Source organism: Colobus angolensis, unplaced genomic scaffold, assembly GCF_000951035.1.
Source record: "Colobus angolensis palliatus isolate OR3802 unplaced genomic scaffold, Cang.pa_1.0 Scaffold65, whole genome shotgun sequence".
Lineage (NCBI taxonomy): Eukaryota > Metazoa > Chordata > Mammalia > Primates > Cercopithecidae > Colobus > Colobus angolensis.
The window spans coordinates 5,350,685-5,369,029 of NW_012120154.1; the positions used below are offsets into that span (position 1 = coordinate 5,350,685).

Below are 18,345 nucleotides of genomic sequence, written 5' to 3' on the forward strand. Positions count from 1 at the left end.
TATGGGATGCAATTAAAAGCACTATTCTGAAAAGGCTTTACCCGACTGCCCGCGGTTCCCGGCTCCAAAGAGTAAATGTCGCCTACTGCTGGGTGGATAAAGGGAAGGCCAGGAGCATCCAGGCTCTAAAGGCAGCAGCATGGAGGTGCCCAAGGAGGCCTTTCCTGTATCCCTACCCCGCCCTCCTTCTCAAGGGGTGTCTGGGCCTCTTAGTGCAGGATTGGCATCTCTCTGACATTGTTTTCTCTCCTTGCAGCTGAACTCCTTTGAGCAGCTGTGCATCAATTACACCAATGAGAAGCTGCAGCAGCTCTTCAACCACACCATGTTCATCCTGGAGCAGGAGGAGTACCAGCGCGAGGGCATCGAGTGGAACTTCATCGACTTTGGCCTCGACCTGCAACCCTGCATTGACCTCATTGAGAAGCCAGTAAGTGCCAGGCGTGCTTTGACCTCACACTTGCCTCTGGCTTTTCCCTTCCGGGGCACCCGCTCCTCACCTCAGCTCTGTGTTGGTTGTGGAGGTGTCTTAACGCCCCTTCCTTTTGGTGCCATCTGGAGGACGAAGCCCCGAGGCTGAGATCCGGTGCCTTGGAGGCCTGGGTGGGTGCCTCCATTAGAGGAGATGCTCTGTGCTGCAGCTGTGGGCTGGGCTTCTCCCAGCTGCCGGACCAGGTGCGGATGTGGCTGGGGCCCTAGCATCCTGTTTTCAGTCCCAGTAGACCACCCAGTATCCTCCTGAAGGCTGGGCTCGATAAGCATTTCTTTGTCTTAAAGAAAACAGCCATGCATGGATGTAGCAAGGCCCTATCGTGGGCTGCTTTCACTGTAGCATGGAACTGTGCAGACCCTGGGCACTGAGTGCTCTGCCCAGGTGTACACGTACCAAAGCTCCGCTCATCCCTCCATAAAACCAGCACAGCAGCAGTGCATTTATCACCAGCATTAACTGTGTGAAGATGGAAAAGAGGAACCTTTTCCAGCGAGTTCATACTTAAACCTCTTGCCAGGTGGAGGTTGGGTTGCCTGTTTGTGTTTTAGGCTTGTCGGGGGTGTGATCTGTAATGAAACCTGAGCTGTTTCAGTCTCTGGTTTTTCTTTTAATGATGGTTAATTAATCAGAAGGCCTAGGACAAAGTTTTTTCAGTTTGAAAAAATTGCCTTTTTTCTTTTTTTTTTTGAGATGGAGTTTTGCTCTTGTCATCCAGGCTGGAGTGCAATGGCGTGATCTCGGCTCACTGCAACCTCTGCCTCACTGCTTCAAGCGATTCTCCTGCCTCAGCCTCCTGAGTGGCTGGGATTACAGGCTTATTTTTGTATTATCAGTAGAGACAGGGTTTCACCATGTTGGCCAGGCTGGTCTTGAGCTCCTGACCTTAGGTGATCCGCCCGCCTCGGCCTCCTAAAGTGCTGGGCTTACAGGCGTGAGCCACTGCGCCTGGCGAACAATTTACTTTTGTAATGAGCTTTTTTCTTTAATCAACTGAATTTTCCAACTAATAAGAACCCACCAGGCTTCAAGTTTTGTCAGACGGCCTCTCTGCAGCGTCCAAATCTGCTTTCTTGGCTTGTAAACTCAGTGTGCAGAAGGCTGTTGGGTCCTTGGGACTCTCTTCCTCAAGGGGCTCCTCCTACGTATCCCATCTCATCATAGATGTGCAGACACAAAGCATGTGTGGTGGTATCCCCTGTGGCAGGATCACAGGGTACTTGTTGAGGGCAGCCTCCTGGGCAGACCCCAGTACACGGTGAAGTCAGACTCTGGCCCTGCGGGTCAGTGGATCTGCACTTTTCCTGAAACCCACTGGGGGCTTCACAAACGCTGGAGAACCACCGTGATGGATCCTTGGGTAAAGGTCTCAGCTGCAGCCTGGGCCTCAGAGGTTTCTTTATAAATGAGAAATATTCAGTGGTCCTCCTGGGGAGCGCATTGTCCACCCTCCGTGGGATTCAGCGGATTCTGATGTCCGGGCTTTGGCTTCTTGAAGGGAGGGGTGCCCCTCCCAGGGTGTGCTCACCTGTGCTGATGCTGTGCTTCCTCCAGGCAGGCCCCCCAGGCATCCTGGCCCTGCTGGACGAGGAGTGCTGGTTCCCCAAAGCCACTGACAAGAGCTTCGTAGAGAAGGTGATGCAGGAGCAGGGCACCCACCCCAAGTTCCAGAAGCCCAAGCAGCTGAAGGACAAAGCTGATTTCTGCATTATCCACTACGCCGGCAAGGTGAGGAGCACTCATGGGGAGGTGCCGGCCAGACCTTCACAGGAGAAGTAGAGTCAAGGCTCTTTAGGACCAGGAGCCGAGCAGCTCCTGAGGATGCGGGGGTGTGGCCTGAGTACAGTTCTTGCACAGTGACTCACCCAGTAATGTGGCCGGTGACAGCATCAGCATTGCATTTACACAGCCTGCAGACCCCCTTCACCTGGTCCGTGCTGTTAGAAGCCTGCAACACTCCATCACGGGGCCCAGGCTGGTTGTCGTCATGCTGTCATGCATTACTGTTGGGCCTGTCTGCCAGGTGCAGAGATTTGGCTAAAGGCATGGGCTCAGAGTTTGAATAGCACTCTGCCACTCTTAAGCTGTTTGACTTCAGGTCAGTTACTTAACCTCTCTGATCCTTGGTTTCCTCATCTGGAAAATTAGAATGACCACCCACCATACAGGATTATGTGGATTAAACGAGCTCTTGAGGCCCAACACGTGGCATGGATCAGTGCTCTGGGGCAGAGCTCCTCAACCTTGGCATTCCTGGTATTGTGGGCTGGGTCATTCTTTACTGTGGGACCCTCCTGTGTATGCTAGGATGTTTAGCAGCTACTCACTAATGTTAGGAGCACCGTCCTTAGTTGTGACAACCCAAAATGTCTCTAGACATCGCCAAACATGTCCTAATTTGGGGGGAGGCGGGGCGGGGAATTGCCACTGCTGTGGGTGACAGCTGCTATTGCCAAGTGTGCCACAGTCAGTCAGTGGTGGACCTGCCCTCAACACTTACCTAGCACACATCTTCCCAGTCTGCATGTGACTGGGGCTTAGACCCAGCTTAGTCCATACAGGTGCATGCTTAGACAAAAGCTGGTTTTACTCAGCACAAAGACCCTATCAGTTAATTGCCGTGATTAGGCAGGAGCTTCGCCATGTCCTAGTTGGTGGTGGCTAGTTGGTGGTGACTGGTGAGATCTGGGAGCTTTCACAGGTCTGCTCCCAAGCCACAAGGAGCCCAGGCCCGGTTCTAGGACATGGCTCCCCACTGCCCGCCTCTTCTGCTTAGCTTGGCTGGTTCCTGGGGCTGCGGAAGCAACTGTCTTAAACTACCCATGAAAAAAACATTAAGGCCAAAAAAGCGATTTACACCATTAACCAAGGAATGTTTCCCGAGCCTCCTTTCCACGCTCACCTTTGGGAAACGCACATGCTCATCAGTGCAGAAGCTTCTAGGAGGGCTTTTGCTGTGGGATTGTTTGTAATGCTGAACAATTAGGAATACCCTAGAGCCCACCAAGGGGCCTGCACGATGGCATCAGCTGTGGTGCGTCTTTCTGTGCGCTGTGCTGTGGCAGCTAAAAGGACAAGGATGTTGGCCTGGGTGGGCGGGTCTGAGCCTGGGGAAAGGAAACTGGCATCACCTACCTCATGATAAACAGCAGTGCACATTCGCCTGCATGCTGGGGGGAGCACCCCTGGGCTGCAGCAGCGCGTGTTCGCCTGCATGCTGGGGGGAGCACCCCTGGGCTGCAGCAGCGCGCATTCACCTGCATGCTTGGGGGAGCACCCCTGGGCTGCAGCAGCACGCATTCGCCTGCATGCTGAGGGGAGCACCCCTGGGCTGCAGCAGCGCGCATTCACCTGCGTACTGAGGGCAGCACCTCTGGGCTGCAGTTTGTGTTGGGAAGAGGGAGGCCCAGGTCCCTGCTGCTCTCTGGGTATTGTTCTGGGACCTTTTGCAATGAAAATGTCATGGTGTATTACTTGTTTTGTTAAGTACATATTTTAGCGGAGCACAGGGGCTCATGCCTATAATCCCAATGTTTTGGGAGGCCAAGGCAAGAAGACAGTTTGAGCCCAGAAGTTTGAGACCAGCCTGGGCAACATAGACCCTATCTCTGTTTTGTTTTTGTTTTTGTTTTTTTTGAGGTGGAGTCTTGTTCTGTTCCCCAGGCTGGAGTGCAGTGGCACGCTCTTGGCTCACTGCAACCTCCGTCTCCCAGGTTTAAGCGATCCTCCTGCCTCAGCCCCACTAGTAGCTGGGATTACAGGCATGTGCCACCATGCCTGGCTAATTATTTTTTAGTAGAGATGGGGTTTCGCCATGTTGGTCAGGCTGTTCTCGAACTCCTGACCTCAGGTGATCCACCCGCCTCGGCCTCCCAAAGTGCTGGGATTACAGGCGTGAGCCCCCGCGCCCAGCCCCTAACTCTATTTAAAAATGAGAAAAAATGAATCTATTTCTGGGAGTCTCTCTGAACCCTCTGGTTTAGGAGGCTGCCCAATTAAAAAAATATATTTAAAAACAGAATATATTTCCAAAAAGATAAAAGTGACACATACTCAGAGAAAATGTGAACATTCTAAAAAGACAAAGAAAAAACAAAAATGACTTGTCCTATGACTAAAAAGAAATAGTAACATTTTGTCGTCCTTCCGGGATTGTTTTTCTTTGTTCATATTACCTAAAAATTTAAAACGAACTGAAACCCAGCACGGTACTGTGTGGCCGCCATTGCCATGTCTAGAGCCAGGCTCCCGTTGTTGGCCACGCCTCGCTTTGAGGCTTTGGCTCTGCACGAGATGCTGCAGGGAATGTCTTGATGCCTCGTGCCCCTTAATCCTCATCACTTCCTTCTTCGGGGTGGAAATGCTGGGTCAAAGGGTTTCCACGTTTTCTGACTTTTCCATGCTTGAGGTCAGCCTGCGCTCTGGAGAGCCTGTGAGCACACGTGTCCCCAGCGCAGCTTGTGACTCCTGCATCTCTGACCCTGCCAGGTGGATTACAAAGCTGACGAGTGGCTGATGAAGAACATGGACCCCCTGAATGACAACATCGCCACGCTGCTCCACCAGTCCTCTGACAAGTTTGTCTCGGAGCTGTGGAAGGATGGTACGCCCTTTGCCCTTCGCCCCCTGCCTCCTCTTGGCTGCGGCTGGTCATCTTCCCACCTCCACAGTGGGCCGAGCCGCCGAACAAGGGGTACACACGTCCCCCTGACACAGGCCAGGTGGTCTCCGCCCTCTGTAGCTCCCATGAGAGAGGGCTCCTCAGACTGAAACAGGAGGCCGCCGCCCTCGAGCACACACCGTGGCCGGGTCCTCTTGGGCGGAGCGCTTTCTGCGTGTGGGAAAGTCCAAGGCGGCCCCGAGCCTTGCAGCCTAGGCTCCCAGCCCCGCGCCATGTCGCATTCCCGCCTCTACTCCTTGGTAGGCTGGTTGCTTTGAGTGGTTCTTTTTAATTCTTTCTGTTGGTTTCTCCTTTTCCTTTGCCTGGGTTTTGCTTTAACCTCTCTGTTGCAGAGATGCAGAGCACTCAGAGAGCCTATTTCTATCATCGCTTTCCTATTCTCCACCTAGAACCAGGTGACTGGCCGCCCGAGTGGTGTCTCTTGTGTGTGTGGTGCGTCCAGAGCTGTGCAAGAAATGCTTCTGCCTAGGTTTTCTCGCCCCTGCTGCCCCTTGGCTTTTCCTGCCTGCTTACACCCCAGTTCCCTGATCTGGCCCTGGGCTCCTGGGCAGGCTCCCCGCACTGTGCCTATTGCTGGCCTGTAGTAGCAAACTGGGCAAATGAGGGGCTATGTCTGGAATTTGGAGATGTCACATTCAAATCTTAAAACACTGTAATCCCAGCACTTTGGGAGGCTGAGGCGGGAGGATTGCTTGAGTCCAGGAGTTTGAGACCATTCTGGGCAACATAGGGATACCCCCATCTCTACAAAAAAATTAAAAGAAAAAATCAGCCAGGTGTGATGGTGCATGCCTGTAGTCCCAGTTCCTCGGGCGGCTGAGGCAGGAGGATCACGAGCACAGGAGGTCAAGGCTGCAGTGAGCTGTGATCACACCACTGTACTCCAGCCTGGGTGACAGAGTGAGACCCTGCCTCAAAAAAAGAAAAAAAAATCCTAAAACAGCAAAAATTGTTTAAAAATTTGTATCCTCCTTAGAGCTTCATCCCTAAAGACAGTGTCTTAAACTGCTTGGATGGCTGCGAGTGTCTTAGCATGAGGCTCAGGTATGCACACTGCGTGTGTCTGTGCACCTGAAAGCTGAAGTGGCAGCTGTGTGTTCATTCAACAGTTGCTCGGCAAGGTCTGCTCCGTGTGGGTGGGGCCTGCGTGGGGCAGGACACACTCAGCTAAAAGGGCCAGTTATGGTGAGGCCGTATTAACCTTTCTCTGGACAACTTGAGTGGCTTTTGTAAGTTGCCACACCCAGGAAACCTGTGGTAGCCAGGAATATTGGCCCTGTGGTGGGTACATAAGATCAAAGATGACTCCCGCTTCTTCGGGGTTTTTTTTTTTTTTTTTTTTTGAGACAGAGTTTTGTTCTTGTCACCCAGGCTAGAATGCAGTGGTACAATCTCGACTCACTGCAACCTCCACTTCCCAGGTTCAAGCAATTCTGCCTCAGCCTCCCAAGTAGCTGGGATTACAGGCGCCTGCCACCACGCCCAGCTAATTTTTGTATTTTTAGTAGAGACGGGGTTTCACCATGTTGGCCTGGCTGGTCTCAAACTCCTTACTTCAGGTGATCCACCTGCCTCAGCTTCCCAAAGTGCTGGGATTACAGGCACAAGCCACCACGCCCAGCCACCTCCCATTTAATTGACTGGTCTGTAGGCTCCATCCACACTCCTGGCTTCTGTCTTAAGCAAGCATCCTTTTTGCTGTCTTCAAGTAAATAATAGTAATCTGGCCGTGAAGGAATACGAAACGGGCTTCGTCAGTATTCTTCACTTTTACATCCAGTAATGGAAGACTTCACATTTAACATGAGCTCTTGCTTAAACTGATCTCACATCACTGGCCACTTTGGTTTGGCTTGTTTGATTTTTACCTTGGAGGATGCAGTTGGTTTAATTGCTGCTGGGCATGAGTTCCAGTGCTAGGGGCTGCTTCCTTTGAGGGTCAGTTAACATGAGAAAGACCAGGAGACAAAATGAAATACAAGGACGTGAAGAGATCCCTAAACTTTGGAGTATTTATGATCAAGAGCAGTTCTTTGGAGCTCTCTCTTCCTGAGATGTCTGCGTAGACATAGAGGGGACCCTGCCGAGTTCTGCAGACAGTGACAGGGTGGCTCCAATCTCCGCCTCCTGACTCCTAGCTTGGTGCTTTTACGACAGGGTCAGTGAGAATTCAAGATACTGATTTTTTTTTCTAACTGTGACCATAGGACAGCAGGATTCCATAAGCCAGGTTTTCACACCCCTCCTTAGAGACAGGCTAGTAGAATTCTCACTATTCCAAAATACTTGACTAGCTTCATTGAGTCTTTTTGGAAATAAGAGCTTCGACAGTGGCGGAAGGTAGGTGATGGGAAGGTGAGGTGGCCGTGGCAGACGCATGGCTCCCTGAGAGACAAGCCCAGTGCCTTTGCAGCCCTCTTGGCTTTCTGCTGTGTTTGGGGATGACCTTAGCACCCTGTGTAGGCTCCAAGTGGAAAGGGTCCTCTTGTCTCATTCTGTCTCCTCTTTTCCTGTCCAATGTGTGCCTGTTTCTCTCTCCTACGTGCTCCCCCTCCTCTGGGTGCAACTGCGGGGGCACTCACTTGTTCTCTGTGGGCTCCGCAGTGGACCGCATCATTGGCCTGGACCAGGTGGCCGGCATGTCGGAGACGGCGCTGCCCGGGGCCTTCAAGACGCGGAAGGGCATGTTCCGCACCGTGGGGCAGCTTTACAAGGAGCAGCTGGCCAAGCTGATGGCCACGCTGAGGAACACCAACCCCAACTTCGTCCGCTGCATCATCCCCAACCACGAGAAGAAGGTGTGGCCGCCTGGTGGGATGGCCCGGGCAGGGCATCGTGGTGTGGGGTGCTCAGCCCCTGTCTGTCTCCCCAACCAAAGCACCCCTCCAGCCCCCCAGCATGCACAAAGCCCTCAGTTGTTTCTCTGCAGGGAGGGCCTTGGCTCAATTAGGAGATACTCTCCATTCACAGCCCACACTTCCTCTTGGTGACACTGGCCCCTCCCAGACCTGGATCCTTTGACTTCACTGTCAAAACCTGTGGGCTGCAGTGACCCCCTCCCTTAGGCTCGTGCCCTGTCAGGTTCATAGGGGTTCCCCGACCTTTCCCTGACTGTTTTAGGCACAGAAGTGAGACCACATGCGTGTGTTTTCTTCCCCAGGCCGGCAAGCTGGACCCGCATCTTGTGCTGGACCAGCTGCGCTGCAACGGTGTCCTCGAGGGCATCCGCATCTGCCGCCAGGGCTTCCCCAACAGGGTGGTCTTCCAGGAGTTTCGGCAGAGGTGAGCCAGGGCCCAGAGCCCGCTTCTCCTGGACCCGGCTCTGTGCGCAGTGAGTCCCAGAGGTGGGCTGCTGCTCCCTGGCTGGGCCCTATCGTGAAGGAGCGACGTCCTCCATCCATGTAGAACTGAGTCTGGCCAGCTTTTCCCCACCGCCTTCTCTTTTCCACCCTTTGCAGGAAAGGAGACTTCCCCATTTTAATACCAAAATGCAGGTCATCGTCATCCTGTTGACTTTTGCTCCTAGTAACTGCCGGCCCTGGTGCTATTTGCTACAGTTAGAGGAGCTATGAAAAGAAATGTGAAAGAATCAGCCAGAGACCTGGGATGTTACAGGAACTTTGTAGAAATGAAAGTCGTAAAACACGGCCGCGCGTTGCTACGAACAAAGATGGCGACGTCTTCCTGTTTCTCTAATGACTGTGCTGAGTGCCAGTTGCTGTCGGGATGCAGCCCTTTATTTCTTGGGCCACCTCTGTTTATTATCAGCTCTCTGCAGCATCCCAGGGAAGCTATGTGAGCATGGCTGTCTGTGGGTGACAGATGAGGATCCCAGGCAATTAGCAGTTAGTGAGCCCAACCTGAAGCACACCCTCGAGTGATTGAAACGGTCCTACACGAGTTTCCATTCACTTTCCGGGAAACATTAAGCCTTCCTTGTGTCATTCAGCCGAAGAAAAGAGCGGGGTGGGATTTGCCTGTGTCTTCTTTCCTTGGGAGAGTTTGTGTAAAGAATTCTGTGTCTGTTGCACTGTAAAAATGATCTTAATCTCTTGCCTCTATTCCAGGCACGTGGAATCGAGGCAATGGGTAAAATGACCAGGCTTCTCTTTCCTTCCTCAGATACGAGATCCTGACTCCAAACTCCATTCCCAAGGGCTTCATGGATGGGAAACAGGCGTGTGTGCTCATGGTGAGTTGAGCTGCTGTCCCTGCCTCTCTGGATGGGCAGCCCCCTTGTCTGGGGAGTGCCCGCATGGCCAGGGCCCGCCTTGCTGTGTCAGTGGTCGGTGGGTACCCAGGCTGTGTCCCTCCTGATGCTCTGCGTCTGACTCTGCCGGGCGCCCTTTGCAGCAACCCCTCGGCCTCAGATAGCCAGGGATGGTGTTTGGCACCAGGGTGGTGTGGAGGAGACGAGAACGGTAGCCATGGCCGGGCTCTGATGTAAGATGATGGCCTCTTTCATTTGGGGGACATTCTCCCGCTTTCTTGCTCACGGGCCTGACTCCACTCCCATTGTGGTGAGCAGGGCAGCTCATGGCCAGGGCAGCTGGCCTGGTGCGCCGTGATCTGGGCTTCTCCTCCCTCCCTCCCCACTCCCCGCCCTAGCACAGTGCTGGATGTGCCGTGCGCATGCGTTGAGTTCCGGTTGAATGAAGGCCCTGCCGTGACTCAGTGCCAAGCCAGGGCTAAATCCCACCCTGCTCCTTTTTTTCCTTTCCCAGCATCCTGTTGTTTCTGGCGTGTCCAGGTTAACAGCCACGACCTTTGGCCTCGTTTTACTTCACGTTCTTTCTAAAGAATCAGAAAGCGTGTTGGCTGCAGAGTGGGGAGTTGGTGGGAGGAAAAGAGAAGGAAAAATTCAACACCTACTGTGTGCAAAACCTGCATTTGGTGACGGGGAGATGGGGAACGGGAAGGAGGAGGGAGAGGAGATGGCTTTCTGCTCTCCAGATGCTCATCAGCCTGTAGGAAGAAGGGTGAAGGGCACGCCTCCAGCTGTGCCTAGGCCACCCTTTCCCGGAGCCGAGGCCAGTTGCTGGCCAGGTAAACAGCCTACTCCTCCCACCTAGATAAAAGCCTTGGAGCTCGACAGCAACCTGTACCGCATTGGCCAGAGCAAAGTCTTCTTCCGCGCCGGCGTGCTGGCCCACCTGGAGGAGGAGCGGGACCTGAAGATCACTGACGTCATCATAGGGTTCCAGGCCTGCTGCAGGGGCTACCTGGCCAGGAAGTGAGTCCCGGGAGATACTCCTGCCCCACACGCCAGGCCTTGCCACGCCCTTTGTTGCCGAAGAGCACTTAGCAGGCCGTGGTCTAGGACACCCCACTGCAGCTGGTCACATGCCTGTCAGGGAGGCCCATGTGGCTCTTCCTGCCCCTGTTCCGGGATTTCTACCTTTGAGGAGTAGAATCGGGCAGTTCTTTTTTTTTTCTTTTTTTTTGAGATGGAGCCTCACCCTGCCGCCCAGACTGGAGTGCTGTGGCACGTTCTCGGCTCACTGCAACCTCCACCTCCCAGGTTCAAGTGATTCTCCTGCCTCAGGCTCACTAGTAGCTGAGGTTACAGGTGCACGCCACCACGCCCAGCTAATTTTTGTGTTTTTAGTAGAGATAGGGTTTCGCCATGTTGGCCAGGCTGGTCTCAAATTCTTGACCTCAAGTGATCCACCCACCTCAGCCTCCCAAAGTGCTGGGATTACAGGCGTGAGCCACTGCGCCTGGCTGAATCGGGCATTTCTGATTGAGGTTTAGAGTGATGGGTGGGAAGAGGCTGACTCTGCTTGGATTTGCCTGCCTGAAAGATCCTGCTTACCAGGACTCCTCACCGTGTGACCCTTGTGGGGACAGCACCCAGAGCCTGCCCTAAAGAACCCTGTGATTCCAGGGGAACAGACCATCCTTGAGTCCAGACTCATCCTTGACTCCCTGGGGAGTGAGGGCTCCCCTGCTGCAGGACAGCAGGTGTGGGCACTGCACGCTCGTCCCCTTGTGCTCGGGGCTGAGGGTCCTAGCAGGAGCGCTGAGCTCTGGGACATGAAGCCTGAGCGTGTGGCATTTGCACAGATGGAGGCTTGTTTATCCAAAAGCCCTCCCGCTGACACCCGCAGCCCACCTTCATAGAACATCAGCTCCTGACGTTCTCCCACCAAACAAAAGCTCAGATAAGGAACAGCACGAAGGGTGGGAAGCTGAAGTCCAGAGTCACCCAGGGCCAGTCGGCTTAATGACCAAGGGTCATGCTCAGTCCTCACGCTGAGTGAGATCTGTGGTTACTTCACAGGAGCCTTTACCCCGTGGGCTCCTCAGTGGAGGGGTAGTCTGGTGTCTTCGGTCCTTCACCCACTGTAAGATTAGAGCCTCATGGGGTCACACAGCCTGTAAGTGGGAGAAACATACCTCAACCCCAAGGCCAGGCCCCTTCCCTGAATTTCTTTCTTGAGGTACCCCAGGCAAGGGTAGACCCCCAGAAAAGCCTTGAGGACAAGGCCAGGACTGTTAGGTCGGGTCTGCTGTCCCCTGCCCCGCGCTGACCATGTTCCTCACCCCACAGAGCGTTTGCCAAGCGGCAGCAGCAGCTGACCGCCATGAAGGTCCTCCAGCGGAACTGCGCTGCCTACCTCAAGCTGCGGAACTGGCAGTGGTGGCGGCTCTTCACCAAGGTGCGTGCTAGAAAGGCCTCCTGAGTAGCTGGGACTACAGGTGCACAGCACCATACACACCTGGCTAATTTTTTGTATTGTTTGTAGGGGTGTGGTCTCACTATGTTGCCCAGGTTGGTCACAAACTCTTGGGCTCCAGCAGTCCTCCCACCTCAGCCTCCCAAAGTGCTGAAATTACAGGCATGAGCCACTGTGCCCGGCCCTTTCTGATTTTTAGTAGAGACAAGGTCTCACTATCTTGCCCAGGCTGACCTTCCTGGCCTTTAAAAAAAAAAAAAAAAAACTTGTTATTTTTAAACTTGTCCGGGCTGCTTTTGTGTATAATACATAATTTATGGTAATGGCAAAAAAGCCAACTAACAAAAAAGTCTAAAGTATTAAATAAAAATTCACACATAAACCCTTACCCTAAACCAGCAGCAGCAGCTATTTTAGTGTTTATTCTCTCGCTCTTTTTCTCACTGCCTATAAAACCTCAGCTATGTAAACAGTATGCATTCTTCCATAGCTGAGTTTGACTCGCATAAACAGTATTGTAGTGTGTACGTTCCATTTACGATTCCTCCATAAGCATCGTTTTTTTAGAGGTAGTGTACTGTTCCCTAGCGGACACATCATTATCTGGGTACTTTTTCAGAGACAGGTCCTTCCTCATTTTCTTGCTGTTATAAACAATGCTGAGGTGAACATCTTCACACACACGCAGGGATAGTTTCCCTGGAATGTAGTTAGCGGGTCAGAGGCCCGTGGTACAGAGCGCCAGATCGATTTCCAGGAAGGCTGTGCCTGCTTGCAGCCCCCACCACAGCACGTCTTCTTGCCCCTCACTTTCATGTTTCCAGAGGTAAGGGAGAGGCCTCACACCTGTTGGCAGAGGCGGGCATCTTCCAGCCAAGCATGTTTCTACTTCCATCTCCTCTCCCAGGTCAAGCCGCTGCTGCAGGTGAGCCGGCAGGAGGAGGAGATGATGGCCAAGGAGGAGGAGCTGGTGAAGGTCCGAGAGAAGCAGCTGGCTGCGGAGAACAGGCTCACGGAGATGGAGACGCTGCAGTCTCAGGTGGGTGTCAGCGCAGGCTCCGTCCAGGTTGCGTGACCTGCCCGGTGCTGCCACCTGCTGGCCACCGGTAGGCACGGCGTGCTGGCCTCTTCTATTACTATAGGGGTGTCCTGCGACTGAGTTTCCTGTTACGGTAGGAACAGTGACCAGTCTCTCTGCAGACCGGATTTGGGGTTATGTGATGTAGGGAGGCCACCTAATAGAATGGAACGTTCACCAGTGTTGGGTTCAAACCTCAGCTCTACCACATGACCTGAGCCCATTTCCCGGGACCTTGCCGTGGAGCTCGTGGGGTGGTGAAAAATCAAGGACACAATGTCTGGAAGGTGCCTGGAAGCTTCAGAGCTCTCCAGATGAAAGCTACTCTTGTCCGCATGTTCCTTTCCCGCTGGGATCCTGAGCCACGGCGTCCATCTTTTGAGGATGGAGTGACTTGCGGGTGTTGCGAGGAGCTCGTGTTTTCCACTTGCTGTTTGCAGCTCATGGCAGAGAAATTACAGCTGCAGGAGCAGCTCCAGGCAGAAACCGAGTTGTGTGCCGAGGCTGAGGAGCTCCGGGCCCGCCTGACCGCCAAGAAGCAGGAACTAGAAGAGATCTGCCATGACCTGGAGGCCAGGGTGGAGGAGGAGGAGGAGCGCTGCCAGCACCTGCAGGCAGAGAAGAAGAAGATGCAGCAGAATATCCAGGTTCCTGCCTGCTGCACCCGGGGAGGAGTGGGACTGGAGGGGCAGGGCGGGGCAGAGAAGCAGGGACCAGGAGCTGGGAGAACATGGAATTAGGGTCCGAGGAGGCCACTCCTCATGGTGTCTGCTTGGGGTACTCAGTGAGAGGTGTTCCCTTTGGGCTGGTAGTTTGTGACATGTGCATCTGAGATCTCTCCATGAGTACTGCCTGGGCCAGCATCGAGGCCAATTTGATTTCCCTGCCATTAGCCCTGGCCCTGGCTAGCCAGAGGGGCACAGGGCCAGCAGCTCTGCATCCTGCCTGTTTCATGGGTGGGAGCTTGCTGCAGGAAACCCTTCAGAACATTGCACGGGTGTTCTGGCCCTGTGTCCCAGTTTGAAATCTGGAATCCTACAGATAGGGCTTGGGCCCTGCCTCGGCTGTGGCCCTGGGCTTGCAGACCTTGCTGTCCCCACCTCAGCCATGACCCTGGGCTCACAGACCTTCGTATCCTCTCCTTGGTGTTTGGACCTGGCCTTCGGACCTTGCTGTCTTCACCTTGGCCATGACCCTGGGCCTGCTGTCCTCACCATGTCTCTGGCCCCCGGCAGGAGCTTGAGGAGCAGCTGGAGGAGGAGGAGAGCGCCCGGCAGAAGCTGCAGCTGGAGAAGGTGACCACTGAGGCGAAGCTGAAGAAGCTGGAGGAGGAGCAGATCATCCTGGAGGACCAGAACTGCAAGCTGGCCAAGGTGAGGCCCGCGGCTGCCGCCTGCAGCTGCTCCAGGGTAGCCGTGGATGGGAGAGTGTGGCCACCCTTGCAGGGCCGGGCTCCAGCCCTGCTGCTGCTGCTTCCTGTCTCTTCCGCCTGCAGCATGAGGGCTTCTGCCTCACTGCAGGTGCTCCCTGGAGGCCCCATGGGCCTTAGTTGAGGGATTTCCTCATAAACGAAGGGTCCCTGGGGAAGGGTTTGTCCTTTCCCCTCTGGAAAGCTCTTCTTTGCCACCCGGGAGACCCAAGCCTTTGTAAAGGTGGCCATCTGTGCAGCATTGCAGGCGTTGGTCACTGTGGGGTTGGGGACACTTTGGTGGCTCTATGTTGAGATGCGGGGTACTCCTCCTCCACTGTCCCTGGGCGGCAGCTGTTCCCCCTGAGGATGAGTTGATCCCTGTCAGTGTCTGCCCAGGGAGCAGATAGCAGCCGGGGAACCAGTTAGAGGAGAAGGCAGCCTCCCCACCTTCTGGGGCTCCTCAGACCACGGGAGCCCCAAAGGCTGGGGAGGCTGAGGTGGCAGGACGTCCGCCCGGGACTGGGATGAGAGGACTGAGGCGCTTGTGCCAAGCTGTGGCCCCTAGGCAGGGGCGTTGCGGGGGCCACACAGAACAGAAAGCAAGGAGAGCAGCCCAGGGCACCGTGGGGCTAAAGACGGGGAGGGGCCATGGCCCACCTGGCAGGTGAGAGAGGGGCACGGAGAAGGTGGCCTGGTGGCACAGGTGAGCGCCGTATGGCAGCCTCCTGAAGGAGTGGAGCCATCTGTCCCTGCTGGCACTAGCTGTCACCTGGAAGCCTTTCTCACCCAAGCCCACAGGGGAAGGGGAACGGCTTGGACACCCACATTTTTTGATCCTGAGGAAGCATATACCTCGCTGTTTCAGGGAAGCTGGTGACTTTTCAGAATTATCCTTTGATCCAGGAAAATCCTCATGAACTTGATCAAGTGTCTAAAGCCCTCTCCATTCAGCCCCAGATTGCCGGGCGAGTCATGCTTTGAGGCCAGCTCGTGTTCTGTGCTCAGCCGACACTAAATGCCGGCCTACTCCCCTCTCCCCAGGAAAAGAAACTGCTGGAAGACAGAATAGCCGAGTTCACCACCAACCTCACGGAAGAGGAGGAGAAATCTAAGAGCCTCGCCAAGCTCAAGAACAAGCATGAGGCAATGATCACCGACTTGGAAGGTGAGAGGGTGACGGGCAGGAGGTGATGGGCAGGGGCTGGCGGGCAGGGGCTGGCCTGTCTGACCGGAACACCGAGGCCTCCTCAGCTCACGGGTGAGCCTGGGCCACACTACATCACGGGCTGCTGCCCTGCATACCTGAGGTCACAGGTCGAGGGGAGCCGTGTCTGGTGCCTGCGGGAGCCTGAGCCTCCAGGTCCCTGTTGTTCTGTGGCTAGATGGCCCCCTGCATGAAGTGTGTTTAAAGGAGAGCTTTGGCGCTGCCCTGTTGTCGTGTGCCGTGGGTTTTGGAAGCTTCTGAGACTGCCTAGGAGGCTCTGGGTTTGGCCCACAGGACTCACTAGCTCTGTCACTGACTAGCTGGCTCATCTTACACCTATGACTTAAGCTCCGTGAGCTTTAGTTTTACCTAAAAAGGGGACACAGTGCTAGGGTACTGTGAAAATTTCATTAAATACATGTGAACACATATGTACCATAAAGTCCTCAACAGTTACTGCGGAAGCTCATTGCTTGACTTGGGGCAGGGTGACAAATCCTACCTTGTCTCTGTGTGCCCTGGGGATCTGTTTCAGGGAGGGGGCGCTGGGGTAGAAGCACAGGTCCGTGGTTGTCTGAGGACCCCCGGCCCTGCCCCTTGAGAGGAGTGGACAACTGGGGGAACAGGAGAACCCTGACTACTGTGGGAACCCTGAGCTCATACCCAGGGGAGGGAGGCCAAAACCTGACCGCTGGGAGGATTTTCCCCAGCTTGGTGTCACAGCCTCGTCCAGCCCCCTCACATCTGCAGGGGATGAGGTGAGTCAGGTCCAGCGGAAGAGAGGTCCAGACACAGAGAGATCTCTTAGCCCACAGATACCCTCCCTCACCTGGGAGGAGCCCGGAAGACTTGGTCATCCAGGAGGTCTAGGGGTGGCGCCTACCAGATGGACAGACATGAAAGGTTGACACTAATAAGCGCTAACACAGACACGGAGCCATCAGAGCACACACGCACTGCTGCTGGGACTGCAGACTGGTAGACGGCGTTAGAGAACGATCCAGCAGTCCTAGTGAGGTTGAAGCTTGGCATGCTGGTGACCCGGCCGTTCCATCCATCACTCAGCCGTGTGCACTGAGCGTGACCAGGACGCTTGCAGCAGCGTTGTTGATCAGAGTGTGCGATGAACACAGCCCCATGCCTGCCAGCTGCAGGACGGGTACATAAATAAGTTGCGGTGTATTCACATCATGGAATGCTAGATAAATGTCCATACACATCTATTCCAGCGAAACTTGATGGCTTACATCTCAAGATCACGGGATGGGGCAGCAAAGGCATGGCAGGGAATAAACATCACCAGCCAGGCACTGTTCTAGGTGCTTTTTAAGATAGTAACTCATTGGCGCCTCACACCATCCCAGTGAAGTAGGCTGTCTCCTTTTGTTTATTATTCAGACGAGGTATAGAAAGTAGCTTTCCTGAGTGACATCACAGAGTTATAAAGCTAGACACCGAGCCCTGACTGTGTGATTCCAACTGTGGAATTCACACAAGGCAGTTCCATTTTATAAATTGAGATTCGCACAAAATTGAACATGTTTTTTTAGAGATACAGACATGGTACAGCCGTCAAGGGAATCAAGGGAATTATGAACACCAGCTTTAGGAGAGTACTTAACTCCTGGCAGGGAAGGGCAAGGGGTGAGTTGGAGAGAGACACGCCGGGGGCTGGCAGTTTGCGGTGATGTCCTCTTCCTGCATCCAGGAGTTGGGTGCGAGTGTCTGTGTATTTGTGATGCTTTCAGCCTGACACACGTTTCATAACGAGTGCTCAGTATTTTGTATAAGTAATTGACACGCAGACAGAACCCACGGCACTGAGGGGTATGTGGGCTCCCCGTTCCTTGCAGAGCGCCTCCGCAGGGAGGAGAAGCAGCGACAGGAGCTGGAGAAGACCCGCCGGAAGCTGGAGGGAGACTCCACGGACCTCAGCGACCAGATCGCCGAGCTCCAGGCGCAGATCGCGGAGCTCAAGATGCAGCTGGCCAAGAAAGAGGAGGAGCTCCAGGCCGCCCTGGCCAGGTGAGGACCCCGCCTGAGGCCAGGTGGCCTGGGCCAGCCCTTCCTGCTTGCTGCTGGGCCTGGTTCTCTGCACCAGAGAGCTGTGAGCATTCTTTCCACTGTTGTCTTAGAAGAGCCGCTTATTTCATAGCAAAGCACTTCTTGTGCACTCAGGGCACGGGGAGGGGCCTCATTTGTCTTTTGTTTATTTGTTTATAATTTGACAAAAAGTCATCCACAACTCTATCACCCACCTACAATAGTCCTTTCCTAATTTCTTTTTTTTTTGAGATGGAGTCTCGCTCTGTCGCCCAGGCTGGAGTGCAGTGGCCGGATCTCAGCTCACTGCAAGCTCCGCCTCCCGGGTTTATGCCATTCTCCTGCCTCAGCCTCCCAAGTAGCTGAGACTACAGGCGCCCGCCACCTCGCCTGGCTAGTTTTTTGTATTTAGAGACGGGGTTTCACCGTGTTAGCCAGGATGGTCTCCAATCTCCTGACCTCGTGATCCGCCTGTCTCGGCCTCCCAAAGTGCTGGGATTATAGGCTTGAGCCACCGCGCCCGGCCATCCTTTCCTAATTTCTTGCTATAGGCACACTTTAAAAAAAAAACGACTTGGCCAGGCATGTTGGTTCACATCTGTGATCCCAGCACTTTGGGAGGCCAAGCCGGATGGATCACTTGAGGTCAGGAGTTCGAGACCAGCCTGGCCAACATGGTGAAGCCCCCATCCCTACCAAAAATATAAAAAATTCGCCAGTGTGGTGGCACACGACTGTAATCTCAGCTACTCAGGAGG

At 54.2% G+C, this 18,345-nt stretch overlaps 1 protein-coding gene across 2 annotated transcripts in view; it reads left to right on the forward strand.

Annotated features, from left to right (window-relative positions):
* MYH9 (myosin, heavy chain 9, non-muscle) overlaps positions 1-18,345 on the forward strand; it is a 107,012-nt gene that overhangs the window by 75,031 nt on the left and 13,636 nt on the right. Inside the window, exons 13-26 of one of the 2 annotated variants that reach the window (XM_011964318.1) lie at positions 257-430; positions 2,045-2,218; positions 4,979-5,093; positions 5,504-5,566; positions 7,776-7,969; positions 8,332-8,453; positions 9,294-9,363; positions 10,244-10,404; positions 11,725-11,833; positions 12,759-12,890; positions 13,370-13,576; positions 14,165-14,302; positions 15,382-15,505; positions 17,398-17,569. In XM_011964318.1, coding sequence (XP_011819708.1) covers positions 257-430; positions 2,045-2,218; positions 4,979-5,093; positions 5,504-5,566; positions 7,776-7,969; positions 8,332-8,453; positions 9,294-9,363; positions 10,244-10,404; positions 11,725-11,833; positions 12,759-12,890; positions 13,370-13,576; positions 14,165-14,302; positions 15,382-15,505; positions 17,398-17,569 — 1,955 coding nt within the window. The remainder of the gene's footprint in view (positions 1-256; positions 431-2,044; positions 2,219-4,978; positions 5,094-5,503; positions 5,567-7,775; positions 7,970-8,331; positions 8,454-9,293; positions 9,364-10,243; positions 10,405-11,724; positions 11,834-12,758; positions 12,891-13,369; positions 13,577-14,164; positions 14,303-15,381; positions 15,506-17,397; positions 17,570-18,345) is intronic. The other variant, XM_011964319.1, reaches the window with a different exon arrangement.